The sequence below is a fragment of the Gorilla gorilla genome, chromosome 10, assembly GCF_029281585.2.
Source record: "Gorilla gorilla gorilla isolate KB3781 chromosome 10, NHGRI_mGorGor1-v2.1_pri, whole genome shotgun sequence".
Classification (NCBI taxonomy): Eukaryota; Metazoa; Chordata; class Mammalia; order Primates; family Hominidae; genus Gorilla; species Gorilla gorilla.
In genome coordinates this window covers 18,124,341-18,147,500 of record NC_073234.2, presented here as the reverse complement: position 1 = coordinate 18,147,500, position 23,160 = coordinate 18,124,341, and the positions used below count along the sequence as shown (strand labels likewise).

The following is a 23,160-nucleotide window of genomic DNA, read 5'->3' as shown; positions in this document are numbered from 1 at the left end:
GTGAGGTGTCCTTTTCACCGTCCACTTAGTGCCATGTTTTCTCATTTTTGTGCTTTTTGTTGGTGATTTTGCTGTTTAAAATGGCCCCAAGCGTAATGCTGAAGTGCCGTCCTGTGTCACTATGCGCAGGAGGGCTATGACGGGCTGCACAGAGAAAACACGTGCATTAAATAAGCTTCACGCAGGTGTGAGTCACGGTGCTGGTGGCCACGAGTTTAATGTTCATGAATCAATCATATATATTAAATAAGGTGTCTTTAAATAGAAACACACTTAAAACAAGGTTATGTATTGATTGGTTGACAAAATGTGAGCAGAGGCTCACAGGAAATAACTCTGTAGTTCCTCAGGACCAACGTCTCAGTGTCCACTACTTCATGTTTGTGCTGACTTTATGGAATGTAACCGTCATGAATAAGGGTTACATTCCATAACATGTAAGGGTTACATTCCATAACATGACTGTGTATGTTGGGCCATCTCTTCTGCTCCCACCCACAAGGCACGTGTGTCCTGACCTTTTATTGCTTTCTTCTGGTCCCAGATACTGTGTCTTAACTGTGGGGCCATGGTCCAGCGATACTTCCTGGCTGTAAAATGCCTACCTCCCGGGTCCTCTGCTTTCTGGGGACAAGACATGCCCATCTCCCAGTGGGAAAAGGGATGGGATGACTACCTATGTAAGAAATCGTGGGCCTCTTGCCAACTGGAGGCGCACTTCCCAAGCCCTCTGTTTGCAATCGCTTAAAACAAAAAGCAACCAGAGTCCAGAGGCTTCCACCTCATTACAGCTTCAAGTGCAATTTCAAGAATGTCATCATCACCGTTGTCTTTATTCTAGTCGGCTGGAGATTGAGCTTTCTGAGGGGAAGTAATCATAATCTGATTATTATCCATAAGAGCACCAGTCCTATGTCTTGCATAGGGTTAATGTGAGGACCATCAGATAATAAAGTATTTTGAAAAAATCCTTTAATATCTATTCTTTATATTGACTTTATCTGGCCTCATCAGAAATAGGTGTTCTGGATGTGTGCATGCTCCAGATAGAAGAGGTCTAACCCTCTCAGGGCCAAAAGTCTTTGAATTTCCATTAAAAATTTTTTCTTTTTTACTTTTAGAGACAGAGTCTCGCTCTGTCACCCAGGCTGGAGTGCAGTGGCATGACTATGGCTCACTGCAGCCTGAAACTCCTGGACTCAAGTGATCCTCCCACCTCGGCTTCCCGAATACCTGGGACTATAGGTGCTGCCACCAAGCCCAGCTAATTAAAAAAAACTTTTTTTTGTAGAGAAAGGGTCTCACTATGTCGCCCAGGCTGATCTCAAACTCCTAGCTTCACATGATTCTCTTGTTTCAGTCTCCCAACGCTGGGATTATAGGCACGAGCCACCATGCGCAGCCCTGAATTTCCACACTTTAAATGGAAGCTTTATGGAGTCATCTTCTCTACCTTCACAAGCACAACACACCAAGCACCGTTCAATCTTTCCTTAGTGACTGAAGGACATAATTTATGAGGATGAGTTACTGCGCTGGGCTATAAAATCATATTATCCTTAATTGTTGGAATGTAGGGTTTCACACCCACTTCTCCCAGTCCCAGAAGGCTCCAAGACTGCAGTGCTATTCAGTTAGTGGCTTTGCTCTCTTTCAAGGGCCATGAAGATCTGCAGGGCTGCCGGCCCCTCTGCTAAACAGCCCAGCCCTGCTGCAGGCCTCTGGGCGGTTGCCTTCGCAGCTTCCTGCTGGGATTGTGTGTGCCTGCTGGCTGTTTCCCGCAGTCTGTGCTGATTGCTTCTGTGCCTGCCTGCTCGCTCCTCCCACCCTTCCCACTGCAGCTTCTGCTCTTCCCCTCTCCATTTCTCGCCTGTCATTTAAAAGCATGGGATGAACCCGTCCTATGGGTTTGGGGAGAGTACACCACAGAGGTCAGGGATAGAAGTGATGGATTCACATCGCTTGGGCTCTGCATCCTGCATTTTTCACCTGCTGGAATTGAGGTCATTTTGCCTGGTGAGCTTCACTTTCCTTATCTGTAGAATGGACACAGGAATAGCACCAGCTCACTGAGTTGCCATGAGCATTAACTGAGCAAATCTAGCGAACGGGCCGAGCACAGAGCCTGACACAGAATGCTAGTGACTGTTAATGCTATCACTGTGACAGTCAATTTCATGGAGCAGCGAGACCTTTTTGAATGCTTCTGGAAGTGTAGCTTAATCAGAAGTCTGATGAATAAGTGGGTGTTTGACTGCATGGTCAACTACATCTGCACCCAGTAAGTGTGTGACTATTCTATGGTCCTGGCTAATCAAGACACTGACTGGAAACCGTTGCCTCTGAGTGGTCAGCCAACAGAAGCCTGATTCCAGCTTTGGCACTGCATGGGGCGGGGGCAACCAATTCAGAGTGGCCAGCCCTTGACACATGAGGAGAGGCCTCCTTAAACCAGAAAGGGGAGGTGCTCACCCATACACACATCTTTGCTCTTTAGGGCAGACCCTTGGCCAAGGAAGCCTTGGCAGATGTTCTATCAGTGATTCAGGCGCTGCAAGGAGCAGACGGCAGCTCTCAGAACAGGTCAGGAAACAGAGGCTGGGGAAGGTCTCCAGGAAAGACCAGCGTATCGACTCAAAGACTCCTAAGTTCAGAGGTCAAACAGCCTTAATGTTCTTGTTCTGAGTCAACCAACATTTTTGAATATTACTAAGCTCCAGGTTTGGGGTGAGAGGTCTAAATACACCCTAGCGCATTTAGGCTGAGTCAGCCAAGATATGGCCTTCAAAGTGGCTTCTTCCCCAACATCAGCAGCTTCTGTCACTTGACTTCACTGCTTTGATTCCTGGGCAGACGCTCTGCTCAGGGAGGACCCTCAGGGCCCAGCCCTCATTCTCCACTTCAGGCTCTCGGTGGGGGGTTACTTGCTCAGATTTGGTTCCCAGTCTCCAGGGGAAGAAAGTGGAGTTACATTCTTTTAAGTCTTGAGCTGTGGCTTGTGTTGCAGTTCAAGCTCATTCATCATAGATCTCATGGGAGGCGGTGCCTTGAGGGCTGGCTCTGGTTCTGCTACTTACCAGGGAAGTGACGTTGTACAAATCACTTAACATCTCTGGGCTCACGCTCCTCATCTTTAAGAGGAAAGGCTGGAGCATGTCTAACATTTGATGATTCTATACTTCCAGTTATAACAGGCACCAAGTAAATAATAATCATTGTAATGATAGCACCATTACTGGGCACTTATTATATACCACTGTGTTAAGTATTCTGAAAATGATCTTATTCTATCATCACAGCCACCTATGCATTGGAATTATCATCTTCACTTTTTCAGATGGGGAAACTAAGATTTAAAAAGGTGAAACCACCCAACATTATGTACCCAGCAAGGGCAGAGCTGGGATGCCTCAATTTCTGCTTTCATTCAGGGTGATGAGGTTGATTTTTTCAATCCTTTCCTTAGAGATTCACATATAAACACATGGGCATTTTCTTGTGTTTGAACATAAAACTGAAAACCTCTCTACCTTCCAGGCAATGAATCAGGGACTTACGTTGTTCTGCTCATCACTGTTATCCCTGATGGAAGGCACTAGTCTCCTGTGTGGCCTCACCTTGGCAAAAGGCATTTTGTCATCAAGGTCTCTACTGGGCCATTCTCCATGTGAGGTGGAAGAGCTGGGAGGAGATTCTTCCCTCTACGCAGCTCTGAAGGCCAAGCCCACTGCTCTGCACTGCATTAGGGCAGCTGTAGGAGCTGGGAGTAGCGATTCCCAGTTTAGGTACTGGGGGAAAGTGGAGAGCAATCTTTGTATTTATGCCTAAATTTCTCCCAGCATTAACCTCTCTAGACATTTAGGAAAGACTCTGCAAAGCAGCTGACCAGTCTCAAGCAGAGTAGAAGTAGATTACCCCCTCCCCCAAGTGGCAAAGGCAGCAGAGTGGGTTACCCATGAGCAGGTCACCAGGAGCATTTAGGTGTTAGGCCTTGGCATGGCTGGTGTGGACTTCTGAAGAAGAAAGTGGGTTGAGGAAATATCCTGTGCGTTTCCATGGTGAAAAGGTGGCCATCCTCAGGTGCTTCCTTCCAACCACGTGCTACTTCTACCATGGGGTCTCGCTATGTTGCCCAGGCTGCAGTGCAGTGGCACGATCATAGCTCACTGCAGCCTTTAACTCCTGGGCTCAAGTGATCCTCCTGTCTCAGCCTTCTGAGTTGCTGGGTCTACAGGTGTGCACCACCATGCCCGGTTACTTCTACCACTTCTAACTTCATCTGAGCAAGGGCTGAAATTAGGTAGATGTGATACTTGCAGCCAACTAGATATAAAGTTAGAGGAAATTGCATCCCATCTCCTCTATTCTTAAATAATCTATGGCTTTAAACAGTTAAGGGTCCTTTCCATTCAGAAAAGGAAACTCAGAGATAGACTGCTCAGTCTATGAAGTAAAATGAGAATTAGATTTTGAGTCTGTCTTTGTTTATGTTTTAAACCAGTCTTTTCTTACCCAGGCCTGTTCACCAGAGGCCACGAAGGCACAAGGAGAAGTGCCCTGCCTGCCTGGACAGCTACTTGAGGCTGGGAGGGGCCTGCTGGACCCAGTTTTTGTGGTGAAGCCAGCTCTCCTCCATTGTCCACCACCAAGACCAGTGGCACATCTGACCCTTTACCCAGCCAGGACAAGGACATCCACTTCAAGGCTCCTGTGGTGGCCCCTTATCCCAGGTTCATCAGAGCCAGAAAAAGAATACAGCCAGGAATAGCAGAAAGAATAAATAAAAATAAATGGAAAAATCAAGACCTTTTTCCTTGGTCCTGCTTACCCGCTAAGCACACCGAGAACCAAGTTAAGTACAAAAAATGACCCTATGATGATTAGTGTAACAAAATAGATCCAGGGCCAGTCCCTTCCTACGGCATCATTGACCTGGAAGAACGGAATGATAGTTAGTGAGGCACACTCAGCAACCGAGCACGGCCAGTGCCGGTCCCCGGCTCCCAAGACACTGACCCACGCAGCGCCAGGACCCGGGGACCCTCTAGGTGCAAATCAGAGGCCAAACAGCCTGCCTGGCCAATGGGTCAGAATCTGTGGTTGAACAGAGGCTTTGTTGTGGTTTTCCTGGGCCTGTCAGGGTCCCATCCCTGAGGACCCCGGGCATGTACGGAGTGGAACCTGAGACCTTGCTCGGCTGCGTTGTGGAGAGGACATAGAAACGGTCAGCTTACCCGCTCAACACACCGAGAACCAGATTTAGAACGAAAAAGGATCCAAAGATGACCAGACTGACAAAATACACCCAGGGTAACTCATAGCCCATAGCGTCCTGCATCTGGAAAGACGAAGGAAAGTTAGGAAAGAAGAAGCAGAACTGGGTTACAGCAAAGAAGCAGGCAGCAGGTGTGAGCAGATTGGGAGGGGACAGACGGGGCTGAACGTGGGCTTTGTTCGTGTGCACCAGGTTACCCGTGTTACCCAGGGCATCGCCCATGTTCAAAGGACCTCCTGTGACCGAAGGGGACCTCGGCCCGCTCTGCCTCAAGAGGAATCACTCTGTCTCTCTGTGGTTTTATTTTCTGAAAAAGAAACATTTCTCCAATGTTTTCTATTCACTTGTCTGAGAAAATGGGTCACCTCAAAAAATTATTTCTTCAGCATGGGATGGTTTAACTCACTTGGGTTTGCCTGGACATTAAGCCTTTTGTTGCACCCGGAGGCCCCTGACCTTGGTGTATGAAGTGCGTCAGCTCCTACTGACAGGCCTGGAGAACTGAAACCACAGAGGAGGTGTGAGGAAAGATAACCGTCCTCAAAAGATAACCTTGGCCACCTGGACCGTGGGCCAAGCCCGGAAGTTAGAGGCTAAACCCCAGTGCTTCACACGTACTGCGGGCCACCGGCTGGGAGAGGCAATCATTTTGGTTTATGTATTCAGAGAAGGGTCCTGTGACTGCAACCACAGCTTAGAGGTAAATGGTCCTTAATGTGGAAACTGACTGTAACTACTGAATGGTGGAGAACGCCCTGAAAGGTCACAAACCCCTACGGCAGCCAGAGGGAGTGGTGCGCCGGAGCGGGCTCCTGGGGGCTGAGGGGAGCTCACCGCGCACATCTCTTCCCAGCTCCGTGTTCGTTGACCACACTGGTAGCTTGAAACTGACCATGGTGGAAGTATTTACACCACAGAGATAGGCAAGCAATAAATCAGCCCCCTGTGCCCGCTGACCCTAAGAAGAGATGCTTAAACATTTATTAGCTCACCACTGGCTGGAGGGTGGACGCGAAGATAAATTGCAGAGCTGTGCTTCCATCAGAGGAAATTTATTCTGATTTAGTTTCTCAAATCTATCTCTTCTGATGCCTTCTGACTAAACAGAGTTAAGTTCTGGCTTCCTAAAAATGCACCCAACTTTGTCCTTGTGAAACTAGCTCATAGAAACCCAAACTTCCAAGGCACTCAAGTGTCCTGAATGATTCACATCAATGGCTCTCAAAGTGTGGCCCACGGATGAACAGCTTCAGCATCATCTGGGGACCTGTTCAGAAATGCACATACCTAGACCTCACCCTGACACGGTGGGGAAGGCCCAGCAACCCGTTTTGACAGGCCCTGCAGGTGATTCTGATGCATGCTTGAGCACCACTGATCACATTGTTCTCTCCATAGCTCCCAATTTCAAATGTAACAACACAAGTGTGTGGCTCTCCATGTACCTCCACAAGGTTGCATAGCAGTGTTCCTCAAAGTGTGGTCCAAGGACCACCAGCATCAGAAACATCTGGGAGAGTTATTAACAAAGCAGATTCCTGCCCCATGCCCCCAAGATCTCAGGGTGGCCCACAGTCTGCATATTAACCATCCCAGGTGATTCTAGGCTATGCTCAAGTTTGATAACCACCCCACGATTTCCACCCAGGGGCCTCAAAGGAGTTCAGGCAGGTGGGATAGTAATACCCTCAGCCCTTGGACTTCGCAGCTTCAGCAGCCACATGCATTTGTCTAAGTACGCTGGATAAACATGTTCTCTGCATGCCGGGAATAAAAGACTGAGAAGTACCAAGACACCTAGCTAGTCTGACTGGTATGAAGTGTTACATCCCAATATGTTCTTTACAGATCCATTGAGATGTATCTGATATTACTAAATTTTGGTTAGGAAAATTCACCCAACATAATCATTGTGCATAGTGCAAATATCGTGTCTGGGGCAAGAAGATTCCCAGTGTGTGACCACTTGGCCGTGCCATCGTGAAATTCAATTGAATGTGGGTTTACTGAGCATGCCCATTTTCTCACACCTGGTTTGCTTTCCCAGAGCACTTCTAACTTGGTAACTATATCATTACCTATTTATTACGTGTATTATTTGCTGTTTGTCTTCCATGCTAGAATGTGAGCTCCCCGAGGACAGGTGGTTCTGGCCTGCTTTGTTCACGGGTGTACCCCAGGTGCCTACAAGGATGCCTTGCACATGGTAGGTCCTCAGCTAATGCTCTTTGAGTGAATGAGTGAACCTGATATGTGCTAGGTACTGTGCTGTAAACATGAAATCCTTGCGGAGGGGAGACAGGAAATGACCAGACAGCTACAGTGCGGGCTGGCAGCTGCAACTGCAGAAGGAAGCACGCAGGTTCCCAGAAGGCTTCCACCAGTGGAAGAGTGTCTGCGTGAGGCTGAGGGGGGCAAGGGCCAGGCTCAGCAGGCCTGTGTCAACCTTGCACTGCACAGCCACTGAAGGCAATGGAGATAAAGAGCAGGAAGGAAGCCCCAGAGTCCATGTGGTCCTATGACAGCCGTGGAGGTTTGCAGAAGTCGGCAATTGTTAAAAATAGAGCCTATGGCTGTGAAGCCATCCTGGCTGCAAAGATTCTCCCAGTGGCTGAACTACTAAAATATCCAGCAAAACAGCAGCTGTTAGGAGAGGCGGGGTGAAAGGTCCTTGTGTGTCAGACACTGTCCCCATCCCAGGGAGCCTGGGAGCTTTCCTTTAGCGATAAGGTAACTGTCTGAACCAACAGTGCAAGGGAAACCACACCAGACTTCAGCACCAGGAGAAGAAAAACAAACCCGAGCCAATACAGGATGGGTGGGATTGGTGACACGAGATTAGGGAGAGAAAGGCATGAGAGCCACATGAGCTGCCTGACCACAGGCCACACTGACAGCCGTGCTGGCCACGATGGGCTGTGGTCTGCAGGTCCCATTTGACGATGGGAACCGTGAGGTCATTCTTTGATTATTCTTAGCAGTGGTCACATCAGAGTCCACGTTTGTTCAACAAGTATTTACTGAGCGCCTACTTGTGTAAGGATTCTGTTTTGTATCGGACTCTCTGATACAGGGAAGGCAATGGGGTTGAGACAGCCCTGGAATGGGAGTCCCAGGCACCTGCCGAGGAAGAGGGAAACCTGGATCCAAGGTCAGGGGGAGCTTGTGGGTGTCCTTGTAGCTTTTCCTCTCTAGAGTAAATCCTGCTAAGGAGGGTCAGAAGCAGTCCCTTTCTTTTCCTCTAAATGAGTATTGCTTTACTTTTTTTTTTTTTTTTTTTTTTTTGAGGTGGAGTCTCACTCTTTCGCCCAGGCTGGAGTGCAGTGGTGATCTTGGCTCACAGCAAGCTCCGCCTCCTGGGTTCACGCCATTCTCCTGCCTCAGCCTCCCGAGTAGCAGGGACTACAGGCGCCCGCCACCACGCCTGGCTAATTTTTTTTTTTTTTTTTTAAAGTAGAGACGGGGTTTCACCGTGTTAGCCAGGATGGTCTCGATCTCCTGACCTCGTGATCCACCCACCTCGGCCTCCCAAAGTGCTGGGATTACAGGCATGAGCCACTGCCCCCGGCCTGCTTTACTTTTTTGAGAGGGTGGGGCAGTCAGGAAAAGCTTTTGAGAACTATGGACTCCCACCAGCAGTAATGTGCACTGCACACACACAGTGTCCTGCAGACAGCCTTGAGGGCACGCTGGCACCCTGAAGCCCATGCAGAACCCCATGGTACTGACCTACTCCAAACAACTGGTCTGTTCTGTTCGACCCCAAAGGAGCTTGCCCCGTGTGCGTCAGGGGATCAAGAGTGGCAGAGGAGGTCTGTTCTTGGCAAACTCTCCCCTTGCTCCTCTCTGGGTCACAGACCCCACCGTCTTCAGGACACGTGGGAGCAGCCAGTTCCAGGAGGCCACGGCGTGCTCACCACAGTTCCCCTCCCAAAGCTGCCTCTGGAGCCTGGGCAGATGGCGAGTGGGAGTTGGGCTCCATGGCGCCCAGGCAACTTCCTCAAAATGAAATCTTTCCTCACTAGTTCCTCACACCCCTTAAATTTTGTGAACATTTAACCTCACAGAAAATGCAGCCTTGGAGGCCACACAAACCCACGCACCTTGGAGATTTCCTAAGGCCCGAGCTTAGTCTGGGAATCCTTTCTTCTGCGCCACACACAAGGTGAGAGGCTTCCAGCATATGAAGGACTTCAAAGGGGGAGCTACAGACCTCAAGGTCATGGCCCCACAGATAGCCAGGACCATAAGAGGAAACTCACGGGTCCCCCTCGCCGTCCCACACTTCTGCTTTGGTCCCCCCCTGGGCTGTGGGCTGGTTTTTTAGAGGTTCGAGATGGGGAACAGCAGGCGAGGGCAGGAAGCAGGAGGACAGATGAGACATGGAGATGGACGAGGCCAGGGTGGTCCTCAGAACCCCACTGCCTGGGTGAGCAATGCTCGGCTGCCACAGAAGGTGATTCTCTCTGGCCTGCCTGGCTCTGGTCTGAAAGGAAAGTTCTCCTTTCACTTCCCTCTTACTTTCTCCTCTTTATTCTGGGCCACCTACTTTGGGGGGGGGGCAGCTGAGTAGAGAGCACACAAAGCTGGGTGGCTGTGAAGTAGGGCGATACCTGGAGTCATGAGATTGATGTCCTAAAGCGACTGAAATGGAGCTATTAAGACAAAGAATAAAGTCAGATTTAAAAAACAAATGACCCAGATTGCTGACACCCTTATTTAGAGGTGAAATAAGGGATAGGTCTTCTAGAGCCATTAAGCCGTGTTCCTCAGGTCTCCTGACTTTCCTAAGGAAAGTCAGCTCATTGTCTGTAGCCTTGAGGGCCTCCAGGCCCAAGTACTGGCAGGACGGCCCCTGCCTTGGCTGAAACAGCCTCACTACAAAGGGAGGGAGCATTGAGTGAACACTATCAAAGACCCTTCGGAAACCAGCATCTAATTCCTTGAAGGGAACCCCAGATTTAAGCCCTCAAGTCCACTTTTTATCTTTCCCCAAAAAGATAAACAGGGGAATAAGCTTCCCTAGCCCCTCTCCTCAAGGCCAACTCCCCAGCCCAGCAGACTTCCACGGGTTCTCAAGCTGTGTGTACCTTTCCCGTAAGGTTCTTGGCACAGGCACTGTGGATCCAAAAAGGCTGAATCGTTTCAGCAAATGTCGAGAGAGAGGCTGACACCTGCCATCGAAAGGCAGGAGGTGTAAATCTGTGAAAGCCACGGTGCTTTACACTGAGTGTCACTGGGGGACAGGATCTGCTGCTGCCAGTGAACACCAGTCAGCTCAGGGCAATAGCTCCATCAACCTGCGGCTTTCAGAACCTACGTCACCTTGCTTGCTGGGACACGGGCAGCTACCTCACGGAGCACCAAGTGAGCAGGAAGTTGTGGAACAGGCTCCACCTGGCTGCTCCCCACCCCTGCACCTGCTTATTGAGTGCTGAAAACCCAGGAGTGCCTCAGAGCCCAGGTAAAAGCTTAGTTTACATGGGGGAAGAAAACAACAAGCTCCTAGCACCAAGGCAAGCCAACAAAATTAGCTCCTCCATGCATTTCAAACTCCCTGGAATCAGATGGACTCATGTGCTGACATCATGTGGGAGGTTGGGAGCTGTCATAGAGAGTAGTGGGCCCCAGTGTGAAGACCTGTGCAGGAGACAACTGGCTGACAGCCATAGCGATGTTGAGAGAACCTAAAACCCAGGTCTCTGCAGCCTCCCAAACTGAGACAAAGCTTGCTTTCCCCAGGCAGAAGAGCCTTCTCTCCTGGTCCAGTAAAGCCCCACTTGGTCCTGGAGTGCTCTGTGCCCCGCAGGGCTGTCCTGCTCCCACAGAGGGCACTGCCCCACATGGCTCAGCTGTGTTCCTCCACATGTCCTGCACCTCTTTAGTTAGACCTGAACTGCCTGGGCAGGCCTTGTTCTTCTCTGTGCTCCCACATCCCTCGTCCCAGGAAACAGCAAATGCTCAATAAATGTTTGCTAAATTAAATTACAGAATCATAAGGACTCATCTAATACCAGCAAAATAAATAAAATGAAACCCAATAAATAAATAAAGAACGGCTTTGAGAGATGCTGACTCTCTTCCTTGATATGCTTCTGAACAGCCAGTTTACTGTTTAGATCAGGGATTCTCCATTTTAGGCAACAGGTGCACTCTGGGGGTAGCACGGAGGCAGGTGAAAAGTCAGGGATCACAGAGGTCCTAACACGGTCTCTACTCCGATACCTGAGAAAGGGCCCTAGACACTGTTTCTGGGTTACTTGAGGGTTTCTCAGCTCCTCACTTAGAATGACTCTTAGGTCATCAGCAGAATTCAGCTCTAACTTTTATGAAGCCTTCAGCAACTCTATATTCTGCAGTGAAAGGAGATGGCTTTGTGAAGATGGAGTAGACAAAATAGGGTAAAACACCCAATTCAACCTGCTTGGATGGAAAAGGTCTTTGTCATAAACGAGGGATATTTCAGCAGCACCAATACCAGAGACTAATAGCTGTCGTGTGTGTGTGAATTTAATAGAAATACCTTCTCCGCACATCCAGACACATAGTGGGATGGCAAGATGAACGGTGGAGCTGACAAGTGACTTATGAAAAGTTAACTCACTAGATTTTTGTTCCAAGGGTCTCCTGTTGGCTGAACCAACACAAATTCCAGGTTCTAGAGAACACACTATTTGTGACTCTAAAAAAATCTTTCTTTTAGATGATTTCTCATTAAGTATTTTTTATAACCTAATTTTTAAGTTTAATTTTTAACTTGTAAAAAAAAAATCAGTTGAAGAACTGATCACGGAGAAACTAATGCAGGGGCAATGGGTGGTGTCAGGAAGAGGGTGGCCCCAATAGGATGGGAAGGGGCATGAACCCAGGATAACACGGGCCAGAGGCTCTTTACTGTGGTTCACAGTGTGCAACATTCTTGGGGATCCCAGAAGGGCATGGGGTGGACAGAAGTCAACAGAATGCTCCTGATGAATTATCCAGGCATTGAGATTCCTAAAGAGCTAGAAACACATCCTCTAGTGCGACGCCTAGTCTAGCTGCTGCCCCCCTCCCACAATTCTCACCTGCAACGTTCTGCGTGTGTCCCCAACCCCTATCAGTGGCCATGTCATTCTGTTTCCCATGAGCAGGGGCCTCATCTCAAGTGCTGAACACAAAGTCAGCACTGAAAAGATGTTTAATTGATGGATATTTCTGTTACCTGATTGTGACTGCCCACAATGTGTAAGAGGTCATGCTCAGAGTTTCAAACCAACTGGAATTCTCAGAGCATGCCTATGAATCCTATCGACAAGGTCCTGCAAAGGAGGCTGACCCAGCAGCCTTCACATCTTTGAGATGGCACATGCGTAGACCATGGGAGACAAGCAGCCCTGAATGATGTGCAAAAGGCTAGGGATGTTTAGATTTTTGAAAAAAACAAAACGTGAAACTAAGAATGGAAAACAATGGTAACGTTACACATTAGGTTCTTCCCTCCTTGGTGCTTCACTGCCTCTGAAGAAGGCCAGCGCTTTTTATCTGATCACACTCCCCACACCTACCCATCTGTTTTTAAGAGTCTTGGACATTCTGAGAGTAAAGGATGAGCCTTTGGCTTAAGAAGTAATTTCCTAAGGAAACTATACACCAAACCCGAGTTTTGTTTCATTTCCAAATCCCCGGTATCCACCCTTCCTTATTCTGTCATCTGCACACTCCTCAAACAGGATATTAGGTAGAAGAAATGTTTTCAGCAAATTGCTCGGCTTGTTGGAGCCTCAATGCAATGCATGGCCAATGGCTTTCATAGCTGAAGCAATGTTCAAGTATTACTTGACCAAGTCTGATTTTATTTTTAGTCCACTCTTTAAAATCGTAACAATGGAATGCAATAACGGATGTTAGAGGAAAAGAGAAAGATACTGTATCATCCACAACCGGAAGCAAGTGCTGCCATCTGCTAGGTGCCTTCCCTGATCCCTTCTGTCTCAGGCCATAACCAGCAGCTGACCAATCGCTTCTTTGATGCTTTAGTGACTTACTCTTTTCCAGCTGTTTGGTGATTTATAATGAATGGAGCTCTGGGGTTTCCATGCATTACTATATTTGAAAATCTTGGCTGCTCCTTCTCAAGTCCTTTAGACTTGCCCTTTGTGCCTGAAGGACAATTCATTCTTCTGAGTGAAAGGCCTTATTTCCCCCTCCTCCCTGTGGAAACTATCTCCTTAGAAGGGTTCAAAGCCAGCAGCATCATACCAGCACCATGAGGTTCAATAGGTTAGATTTCCAGCGTTTTCAAACTCCAGCCTGGAAATCAGAATCACCTGGAGAGCTTTTTCAAAATGCAGATACTGGGGCCCCGACTTTAGAGCTTCTAATTCAATGGCTCTGAGGGAGGTTTGGGTATTTTTATATTTACAAAGCTCTATGTTTGATGCTAGAACATTTTGAGATTTGAGAGTCTGTGCTTTAGAGATACTGGCCTAGAAGCTAAGGAGGAGGGACACTGGAGAGAAAGGAAGAGGGAGAGGGAGGAAGAAGGAAGAAACAGCCGTAGAAAGGTCAAAGCAATTAGAGAAATTGAAAGCAGGAGCACTGGGCTAGGCAGGGCTTCTATCATGAATACCCAAGTTTCAGTTTTAGGTGTGTGTATGTGCACGTGTGTGTATACACGCTTGCAGGCATGCACACACATACAAATGCACACACACACAACATGGCCATTTTGGGAAGGTGCTGGGAAAATCAGAGAGAGGCATGTCCCATGAGCCTGGGATTGTTTCTTCACCTCTGACACTGTTTCCATTCCCAGTCTGAGCGCTATCACACGCTCCCCAGGGGAGAAGGCACAACACAGCTGCTGAAAATTGGGGGTTGCAGTTGTTGCTGCTTCTGCTCCCCGCCCCGGCTGTCATTATGACAGTATTTCTTTGGATCACATCTGGCTGGTGGGGCATCAGTGACTTGTGGTGGTGGGAGAAGAAGGGAGTGGTGAAGGAAGAACACAAAAATACATCAGCAAAGGCAGTCATATCTATTCCTACCCTCCACCCACCCTCCACTGCCACCTGCCCTCAGTTTGATGCCATAGAATGCATGGGTCTGAAGCTTATGGGATGAGGCCCCAAAGCACAGTACCACACAATCATTTATCCTATGTGGCTTGTAGGCAGAAACTGCCTATTGGCAGAAGGATGTTTCTGTCCTTGGCTGGTCAGAGGGACCCACCCCAGGAAGAAGGACCAGCTAGGGCCGCTTGGGAATTTGGTCTGCTTTGCTAAACAAAATAAGTTTCCCTAAGTGTAATAAGTTCAACTCCTTCTGTCTTACAAATTATTCAAAACCAAGGTCTTATTGAGCATGAATCTCAGAAATGTTTTCCAGTGTTTCATTTTAGTTTGAGGCAGAGGGGTTCTGACCTTTGTCTTCTTTTTGAAAGTATCACAACACAGCAGCTTTGCCGCGGCATGGGTCCAGCCATACTGCCATTACTCAGTTTAGAATTTAGTTGGCTTCCTAGACTGAGATAATTGGACTGGACTGGATCTTATTTATGACTGAATCCTCAGAGCCCAGGAGCACCCCTGGCAGGCAAGGACACTCAGGAAATGTTTGCTGGGTACAAGGTCCTCGGGCAAGTTTCAAGTTGTCACTTACAGAGAGAGGGACACATGTCATAGCAACACTGGGTTTTGGCATATTGGCTATCATGTAAAAACTGAGAAAGAGGGATTCTGAATCAACAGGACATGGTGCTTTTAAAGAAATCATATGACAGAATACTGTGCACCAAATCTCCGTACAGTTACAAAACTCTTCCTTCCGATTCAAGAAGAAGTCAACGCCTCTCTTGGCATGATTTCCTTTTGATCTGGCAGCTCTGCTCAACGGGAAGCATTTGCTCCCCTCTCACTCTTCCCTGCTTTGGTTTGTAGACATGTTCCCTGAGCAGGCTCTTAGATTGTTTTCATGATGGCCAAATAAATTTGCCTATTTGCAAAACTCTGAAGGAGATGGTATTTTTAACACTGGCAGCCTGCTTTATTCGCCCAAATTCTGGAGGACAACACTGGATTCTGGCAAGTCATTTCTCAGGCTGAAGTTGGAGACACTATGAAGAATAAATTTTCTGGAGTTTTTCCTAATAATGGACTTTGCCAGAATCGAGACAGCTCAAATATGCAGTGTGGATTTGCCTGTGGGGTAGGCTGTACAAAAATCTGGCACTTCAGAGGCTCGAAGCGCAGCAAAGTAGTGTTGGCTACTGGATAATAAAAGGGGCAACTTTAATGTAAATGAAGATTTACCGTTGATTGGGTGGCTCCCGAGAAGTGGTATTTCTCTACCTAATGCATGTGGGGCTTAATAGATGACGGGTGGATGGGTGCAACAAACCACCATGTCTCATGTATACCTAGGCAGCAAACCTGCACGTTCTACACATGTATCCCAGAACTTAAAGTAAAATAAAAATTAAAAAAAAAAGTGTATTTCTAAATAGGCATCACATGACCAGCAGCATGTTTGGGGAATAGTAAAAATGCTGCCAATGCATTTGTCTGATGGACTATTCTAATATGTTAAGGTAAGAGTAAAATAAAAACTAAAAATCGAATAGCATGTCACAATGCTACACAATTCAATAAAAATGGTTTCCTTATATAACTTCTTTTTAGAAGATCAGGACTTTTTCTCTTCAGCCCTAAGAATACACAATTCTGCCTTCTAGCTCCCTTTTGAGGAAAGAGGCAAGAAAAGGATGAGGGCAGAAAGAACTCTGCATGGGAGGAGGAGTTGAACGGAACCCTTGTGCCAGCCTGGCCAGCTCATCCATGCCTGCACACCAGGGTTTTGCACTGTGGGACGCACTGGAAAAATGACCTTCCCCTAAGGCTGGCGGGTGGGGGAGGGGACTCGTTAGGGTGAAAAGCTCATGCCTTGTTTCTCAGGCAAGACCTGGAAGAAATCAAAGACGCTCTTCATCAACCATTCCATCAAGATGCGTATGTGACCCCAAGACCATGGGGAGGAGGAGAAAAGGAGGTGTCAGGGAAGGGTTCACGGCCCCTGTGCCCCCACCCTCTGACTGCCCACTCATGCTACGTACCCAGTACAGCACGTCCGTCCAGCCCTCCATGGTGATGCACTGGAACACCGTGAGCATGGCGAAGGCAAAGTTGTCAAAGTTGGTGATGCCGTGCTTGGGACCATCCCAGCCGGGCTTGCACACTGTGCCGTTCTGGCACTGCCGCCCGTGGCCCGTTTCCAGCGCACAAGGGGAAGGGTCATCTTCTGCTGGAACATCTCAAATGGCCAGAAGAAGACAGGAGACGGGAGCAGCAGGGAGGGAGAGATGTGGGCAGAGAAAGAAGTCAGAGAGAAAAGTGACAGGATGAGGTTGATGGGATGGGCAAAGCAACCATGGCAACAACAGTGCAAGACATGTTTAAATCAGGTCCCCAGATGTGAATTAAGCAACATAAGAAAGTAGGCTTTCCACTTAGGCTGCCGTTAATTTAGAAGGTCAGTCCTTTCCACTCACTGTTGTAAAAGCTGTATTTTAATCTCAGTAATTGATTTCTATTGCCCATTCTGCTGCAACATGTCAGCCTCAAAATCAAATGGCCAATCAAAAAATAATGATGATGCCACCACTGCAAGTGGAAACTGACCCAGAAAGCGATTAGAAGTCCATATTTTCTTTTTCTGGTGGTAGAGTTCTATAGACACTTGTATTGGAATACCAGAATTTAGGGTAAGGACAATACCAATGCAAAGACTCTTTCACATAGTTAGCCAACCCATCCCATCCAATAATGCTTTCTAACAATATGGGTCCACTATGTATTAGAGGATACATTGCCAGGGACACAAGTCACTTTACAGTGAAGCCTTACATAGGCGAAAGACGGAAAATGGACTCTGACTGCCGGGGAGAGGGATCACCTGCAGCCGTTTTCCTTACAGCCTGTGAGTACACACTACTGACTGTATTTCATGCATGTCATGTGGGACTTCGCAGCTCTGCCCTTTGCTCTGCAGCATGAATACCTTTCAGAAGAGAAGAATCATTTTCTGACCTCTAATCAAGATAGAGCGGCAGTGAATAACAGGGAGTGTGCTTCCTCAGTACGGACGGGGCTTTGTCAGGAAACAGTAGAACACAGTGTCTGTGGCTAAAGGCAGCAGTTGGACTAATTTCACGTGCTGGGAATAGCTCCCAGCAAATTAACGAATGAAGATGTGACTTATATTTTGAGTGTGGAGATTGGCGGTAAATTTAAACAAGACCTGACTGATCTAAAAATTTCCATTATGGGAAAACACTGAGAAAGTCTTGGCTCTGGCTATGGAAGGTAATGGTGTGGAATTCACAAAAGTTTGTGAAATCAAGGACATTGTCCTGTCCTTAGACAAAGTAATGACAATAACAGACAGAAGAGACCCCAGTTCCAACAAATAAATGATTGGCTATAACAATGAAAATACACTTCCAAAGAGAGAGAGAGAGAGAGAGAATTTGCTTATAGTTCTTCATTTAGAGACAACAGATAACCCAGGATTATTTTCTGGTTTCATATATATCAAAACAATCATAAGTGTGATTACTTTGCCTACATTAGGCTGTGCATTGAACAGGACTGGCCGGTGGGCTGATTCTCAGTCGGTGGCTTTAAATCTGAAACTGTTCACTCCCAAGAGGAAGACCAGAAGAGAAATATTAATCCTTAAGTAAGAGATAATTCTTAGGAGAATAGAGTCTACTTGAAAATATATGCCCGATTGTGTCTTCCCAGCAGCAGTGGCAGCTCCTCCTCCTCCTCCTCCTCCTCTTCATTGTCATCATCACCTTCGTGGTCATCTTTGTGGCCTCCTCGTCCTCCTTGTTCTCTGTCAATTTCATTTCCTCTTCCTCCTCTGTCATTTCCTCCTCCTCCTCCTTTTCTTCCTCCTCCTCCTTCTCCTCTCCTCTCTTTCTCTCTCACTGACCCCATCAGCTTTATTGACTTATAATTTACATGCCTCAGAATTTATCAATGTAAATGTACATCTTAATTATTTTTAGTAAATTTATATAGTCATGCAGCCATAACCACAATCCATTTTAAAGCACGGCCATCACTCCCTGAAACCCCCCTTGCCTGCTTGCAGTCAATCCTTCCTCCCATCCCCAGTCCCTGGCAACCTGATCTGCTTTCTGTCTCCATTGCTTTGCCTCCTCTAAAAATTTCATATAAATGGAATCACACACTATGAGGCTTTTTATGTCCATCTCCTTTCACTTAGCATAATGTTTTGAGTTTCATCCGTGCTGCTGCATATATCAGTAGGCTCTGTTCCTCTTTATTGCTGAGCAGTGTATTTCATTGTATGTTTATCCATTCACCAGCTGATGGACGTTTGGATTATTTCCAGGTTTGGGCTATTATGAATAATGCTGCTTCCTGGCTTATTCTTGGGCCAGTGCTTAAAGTTGTGTGTGAGTCCTGTGTTTGTTGATCAAGGTGCAAAGGTCTGCACTGCTGGTCCCTGAACTGTTAGAGAGACAGTATCCACACCATTTCCTTATTTCAGGGTCCAGCTCCCAGGAGGGCTCCATTAACGCAGCTGAAATAAGCAGTCCTCTAACTACAACTTTTTATGACTTTTAAAAATGTGAAATCTTTAGAGATTTGGACGTGATGCTACAAAAAAGGGGGAGGCTAAAACATAAATCCTAAGCCTAAATAATACATGAAAAAGTGGATAATAAGCACCGAAAAATTTGAGAGCTGAGAGACTGGAAAACCAAGAGCCAATTAGATCATTAATTATGTTGGGTTCTCACCCATTCTAGTCATAGCTTTCTAGGGAGACGTGTTCAGTCACTGTGATAAAAGTACTGGAATGATAGCAGAGACGGGACAAAGACAAAGGGTGAAAAAGTGAAGGGGAAGCTTGCATCTTTTTCTTGCATCTTTTTCTCATGTTTTGCTTTTTCGCAGAATAAAGATGCAGTTAATCTTTACATTGGGACCACTCATCTGACAGCATTCCCTGCACTCTCAGTTCCTGAAACGTCACAAACAGGGAAGAGGAGAAGGCTGCCAAAGGGAATTCTGAGTGTCCTCGAGAAAGGAAAACATCTCTGGGGATTTTACGAATATCTGTGAAAAAGAAAATGGCATCAAGGGGAAGTGATCTCACTAATAAGAGAGAAAGGGATGAGATTCAGAAACATTATCTAAAGGCTTAGTGCCACTCTGCTATTTAAAATCCGATTTGAACAATAATGAAAAAGATTTGAGAACAATTAAGAAGCAGTGATGATCTGGTAAAAATAGGTATCTATAAAAAGCGCTAAAGTGAACACTTGAAAAAATGTGAACACACACAAATCAGCAGGTCCTAGCAACACACACTCTAGGGTGAGGAGAAATTTGCTTAAATGTAAAAATGTGTTAGTTTTCTTTTGCAGAGTCATGAAGTCCTGGGGAGGAAAGTGGGAACATGAAGTGGGAGACAGAAACAAAGCAATGCAGGTTCTACATTTTAAGACAGAAATGAAGAGAGGTAGAGTCATTCTGGAAAGTCCAAATTAAGTTTTTGGTAAAATAATGGAGGCGACGATTCGGAGAGAGTTAGAAACGCAGTTAATACCAACACAAACATGCAATCCTGGGAGAGCTCCAGTTAGTGATTCCAAGGAGAAATCACTAAAGACAAACAATTACTTTTTTAAAACTCAACTTTAAGGAGTGAATAGAATGAAGATGATTTCATTTCTAGGTTTTAGCCAACCAGCTCTGTGCCAGTCTCAGGGGTAATTACTGTGATTGGGAAGCTATTCAGAGTGACCTGGCTCAGCACACCATCAAACAGATGGGACAACCGGAAACAAAAGGTATCGGCATATGGTGATGTGTCTGTTGAGGAGCTGAGAAGGCGCCTTGCAGATGTCTCCGGGATTAGGGAAACGCCGCCTCTTCTGAGACCGTCTTCACCGGGGCTGCTCCCTGGAAGGGCAGTCTAGAGGTAGAACATGGTTCACCTGGACAATTCCATAACTTTCTTTATGGATTTTATTGGAAACATGACTCAAAATCAAACATATTTTGAAATCTAGAGATACATAAAATTCACAGTCTGTGAAATAATATTGGACTATAAAAAGAATTTGATGTAAATCTCATCAAAAATTACAACAAAGGCTCGCAAAGCACTTTTGTGTAATCTGAATTTGCAGAAAATAGGGTAATTCAATCCAAAGTCTGAAATTTTAAAAAAAGAAAGAAAGAAAGAAAGAAATTAAACCACCCATTCCAAAGTTTATATAAAACTCTCCAAAACACTCAGGGGTTGGTTTCAAAGCCTGCAAGTATTTGGTTTTCTACTCCACGGCTGCACAGATATGTCTGGGTTCTCGCATATTTTCCCTCCTTGTCTGCACTGCCGACTATGTGGGTGGACAAGGGCTTGATGGCAGCGGCATCGTGTTGTGCTAAGAGTGACAGAGTGGGTCCTGGCTTGTGATCAGACGGCAGGTTTGGGAATGAAGGGACAGCAAGCTCCTGATTGCAGAGTATTTGAGAGGACAGGCTTCTGCAGCTGTGTCCTGGGCCCCTCTTCCCAGCAGGGACTCTGACTCAGGCGAATGAGTGAGGCCACCTTCTCATGGAGCCTGGCAGGGCCCTTCTCTCTGGAGCACTTCTGCTGTTGTCCTGGCCCCCTTGGCTCATGGCCATTTCTGTGATGGGAGCCTACTTCTCTTCTGAACTTGCAGGCAAAGATAAACCCATCACATAAACAATCTGATGAGTTTCTTGGTAGGAGGCAACTTCTCAGGCACTTTTCCTGGTCCTGTTTACTATCAAGGGTGGACAATGTGATCCTAAATTGGCCATTCCAATTGGGGAGGCCAAGTCTTATCTTTGTCCTAAGAGAAGAGGAGGCCATGACAGGTTCGGTACTTGCGGCGTTGGGGCGACCTCTTCACTGGGCCCTACGGCTATGGCCTTCAGGACGGCTCCCTCCTCGTGCCATGCTTTCTTTGTCTACCATGCTCACCATTTTCTGACTATCCAGGGTCTCTGAGGCCTGGTAACAAAGCCTTGGGCTTCCAACCAGTACTCAGGGCCGCTTATCCTCACCGGCCCTTGCAGGAGCCCACCACCGGCAGAAAACACTCTTGGACTGCTTTCTCGTTAGGATGATGGAAATCGCCTGCAGTTTTGGAGCCCCTCTCCTTACTCTGTGGTGCACAGACCTCTGATTGCACAGCAGGGCCGCCATCTTTGGCTCGATGGCTGAATTCTACCATTTCGCTCTCCCCCATTTTGTTAGTGAGGGCCTCACCATCATTCACTGCTGAACTGATGGGGAATCTTTGAGACTCCACATGTCTGAGACTTCCTGAGGAGTTTGGGTCAAATGGGTCATTGATAATTTCAATACAACTGCATGAACTTCAGACATACCACAGTCAGTTTTTAAGGAGTCTTAAAATGAGCTCTCACAGGGCCACACAATTCATATAAATTTATTGGTTCTGAGCTAGCTATAAATCAACCTGAATAAAAGGAAGGATTTTAATTAAAGGGAAAATATTATTCATATATGGTTTCGCATTTCTTTAAGCAAGGCTGAAAAGTCTCAGAATTTTAGCTACAGGCAAGACCTGCTTCTTCCAACTTAACAAGGATTCCATTTTTGAAAACAGGATAGTTTATTTTATACAATTATGACCCAAGTAATTTGGAAATTCTCTCTAGAGTGAAAAAACAGTCTCCTGTTAAACAGAATTCCATCCAAAAAGTGAAAACATTTGTGTGATTCTGTGTCTATAGGAGTATACGTTTTGTGTGTGTGGTTTTTTGTTTTGTTTTGTTTTTAGGACTGTGGCTATGTGGAAATAAACTAGAAACGCCCTCAAATATGCAGTTAATCCATCCGGTCATACTAGATCATACACAGAAAGTATTCTGTTTTGGTTTCTGCTACGAATTTCACTCCCTGTTGTTTGGAAGCTATCCCTCCTCACCCCAATGAAGCGAGAGGTCCCATTTAACTGAATGCTGGGACTGAGGGGGAATGAGGTGCAGTGTCGATGGAGAAAATTAGGTATCCTTCACTGTTTCCGGCAGATGATGCTCCCCTTTTTCCACCAAGATGCCAAAAACTAAGATGACGGATCTTGCTGTGTGAAAAAAATCATATATATTTAACACAGCTAGCCCCTTTGGGGTGGGGGGTTATTTTTTCAACAAGTTCTTTGTGTTAAGCCGCTGTATATGTCTGTTTAAAAGCCTTGTCAATTTCTGTTTAAATGTTTCTTTAAAAGGCCAAGCTGCGATGTTAGTAGCTTTAGCAGCAGCTTGCAGCATATCCTGCAAGCCAAAACTCCAGTGCCACGCAGGGAAGCGCTTAATGAGCCAGCATTGCTGTTAAATATATTGATTTATGGAAGGAACGTGAAGTGGGAAGGCTCAAAAAGGAAGGGACTGGGAGTCATGGGATAGAACTAAGCCTTCTCCTTGAAGGAAGGAAGTTTGGCTGCTGGCAAGGGGGTGATTCCCACCTGCCCTCTTCCCCCACCTGGAATAGGGGCTCTGGGGCATCTGCCTGTGAATGGAGAAGCAGAAACAATAATTACAGAGGATCTGGAATCAGCACCATGAAGGTAGAAAAATCTGAGTGGTGCTGGGAGAACCTGTTGCTCAGGGCTGAGAGGCCCCGTGAAAGGGCTCCCAATGGCCAACCACACTGAAGCACGGAAGGAGCAGAGACTGACGTCCCCAGGTCAGCTCTGATTCTTAAAATACTCAGGGTTGGCTTGAAAAGTGGTAGATTGACAAAAGATAAGTTCTAAGTTATTCAAATGTTTCTCAAATTGTGTAGCTTATTGAAAAGTGCTGAATGAA

At 46.7% G+C, this 23,160-nt stretch overlaps 1 protein-coding gene across 42 annotated transcripts in view; it reads right to left on the bottom strand.

Moving 5' to 3' along the window:
- The window catches only part of CACNA1C (calcium voltage-gated channel subunit alpha1 C), a 720,825-nt gene that overhangs the window by 183,695 nt on the left and 513,970 nt on the right, over positions 1–23,160 (bottom strand). For 24 of the 42 annotated variants that reach the window (XM_055357540.2, XM_055357554.2, XM_055357546.2 and 21 more), the window contains exons 7-8: positions 16,368–16,564; positions 4,829–4,932 (exon numbers count right to left, since the gene is read on the bottom strand). In XM_055357540.2, coding sequence (XP_055213515.1) covers positions 4,829–4,932; positions 16,368–16,564 — 301 coding nt within the window. Of the gene's footprint in view, positions 1–4,828; positions 4,933–5,234; positions 5,339–16,367; positions 16,565–23,160 lie in introns of all 42 variants that reach the window. The other 18 variants (XM_063694557.1, XM_063694558.1, XM_055357545.2 and 15 more) reach the window with 5 other exon arrangements.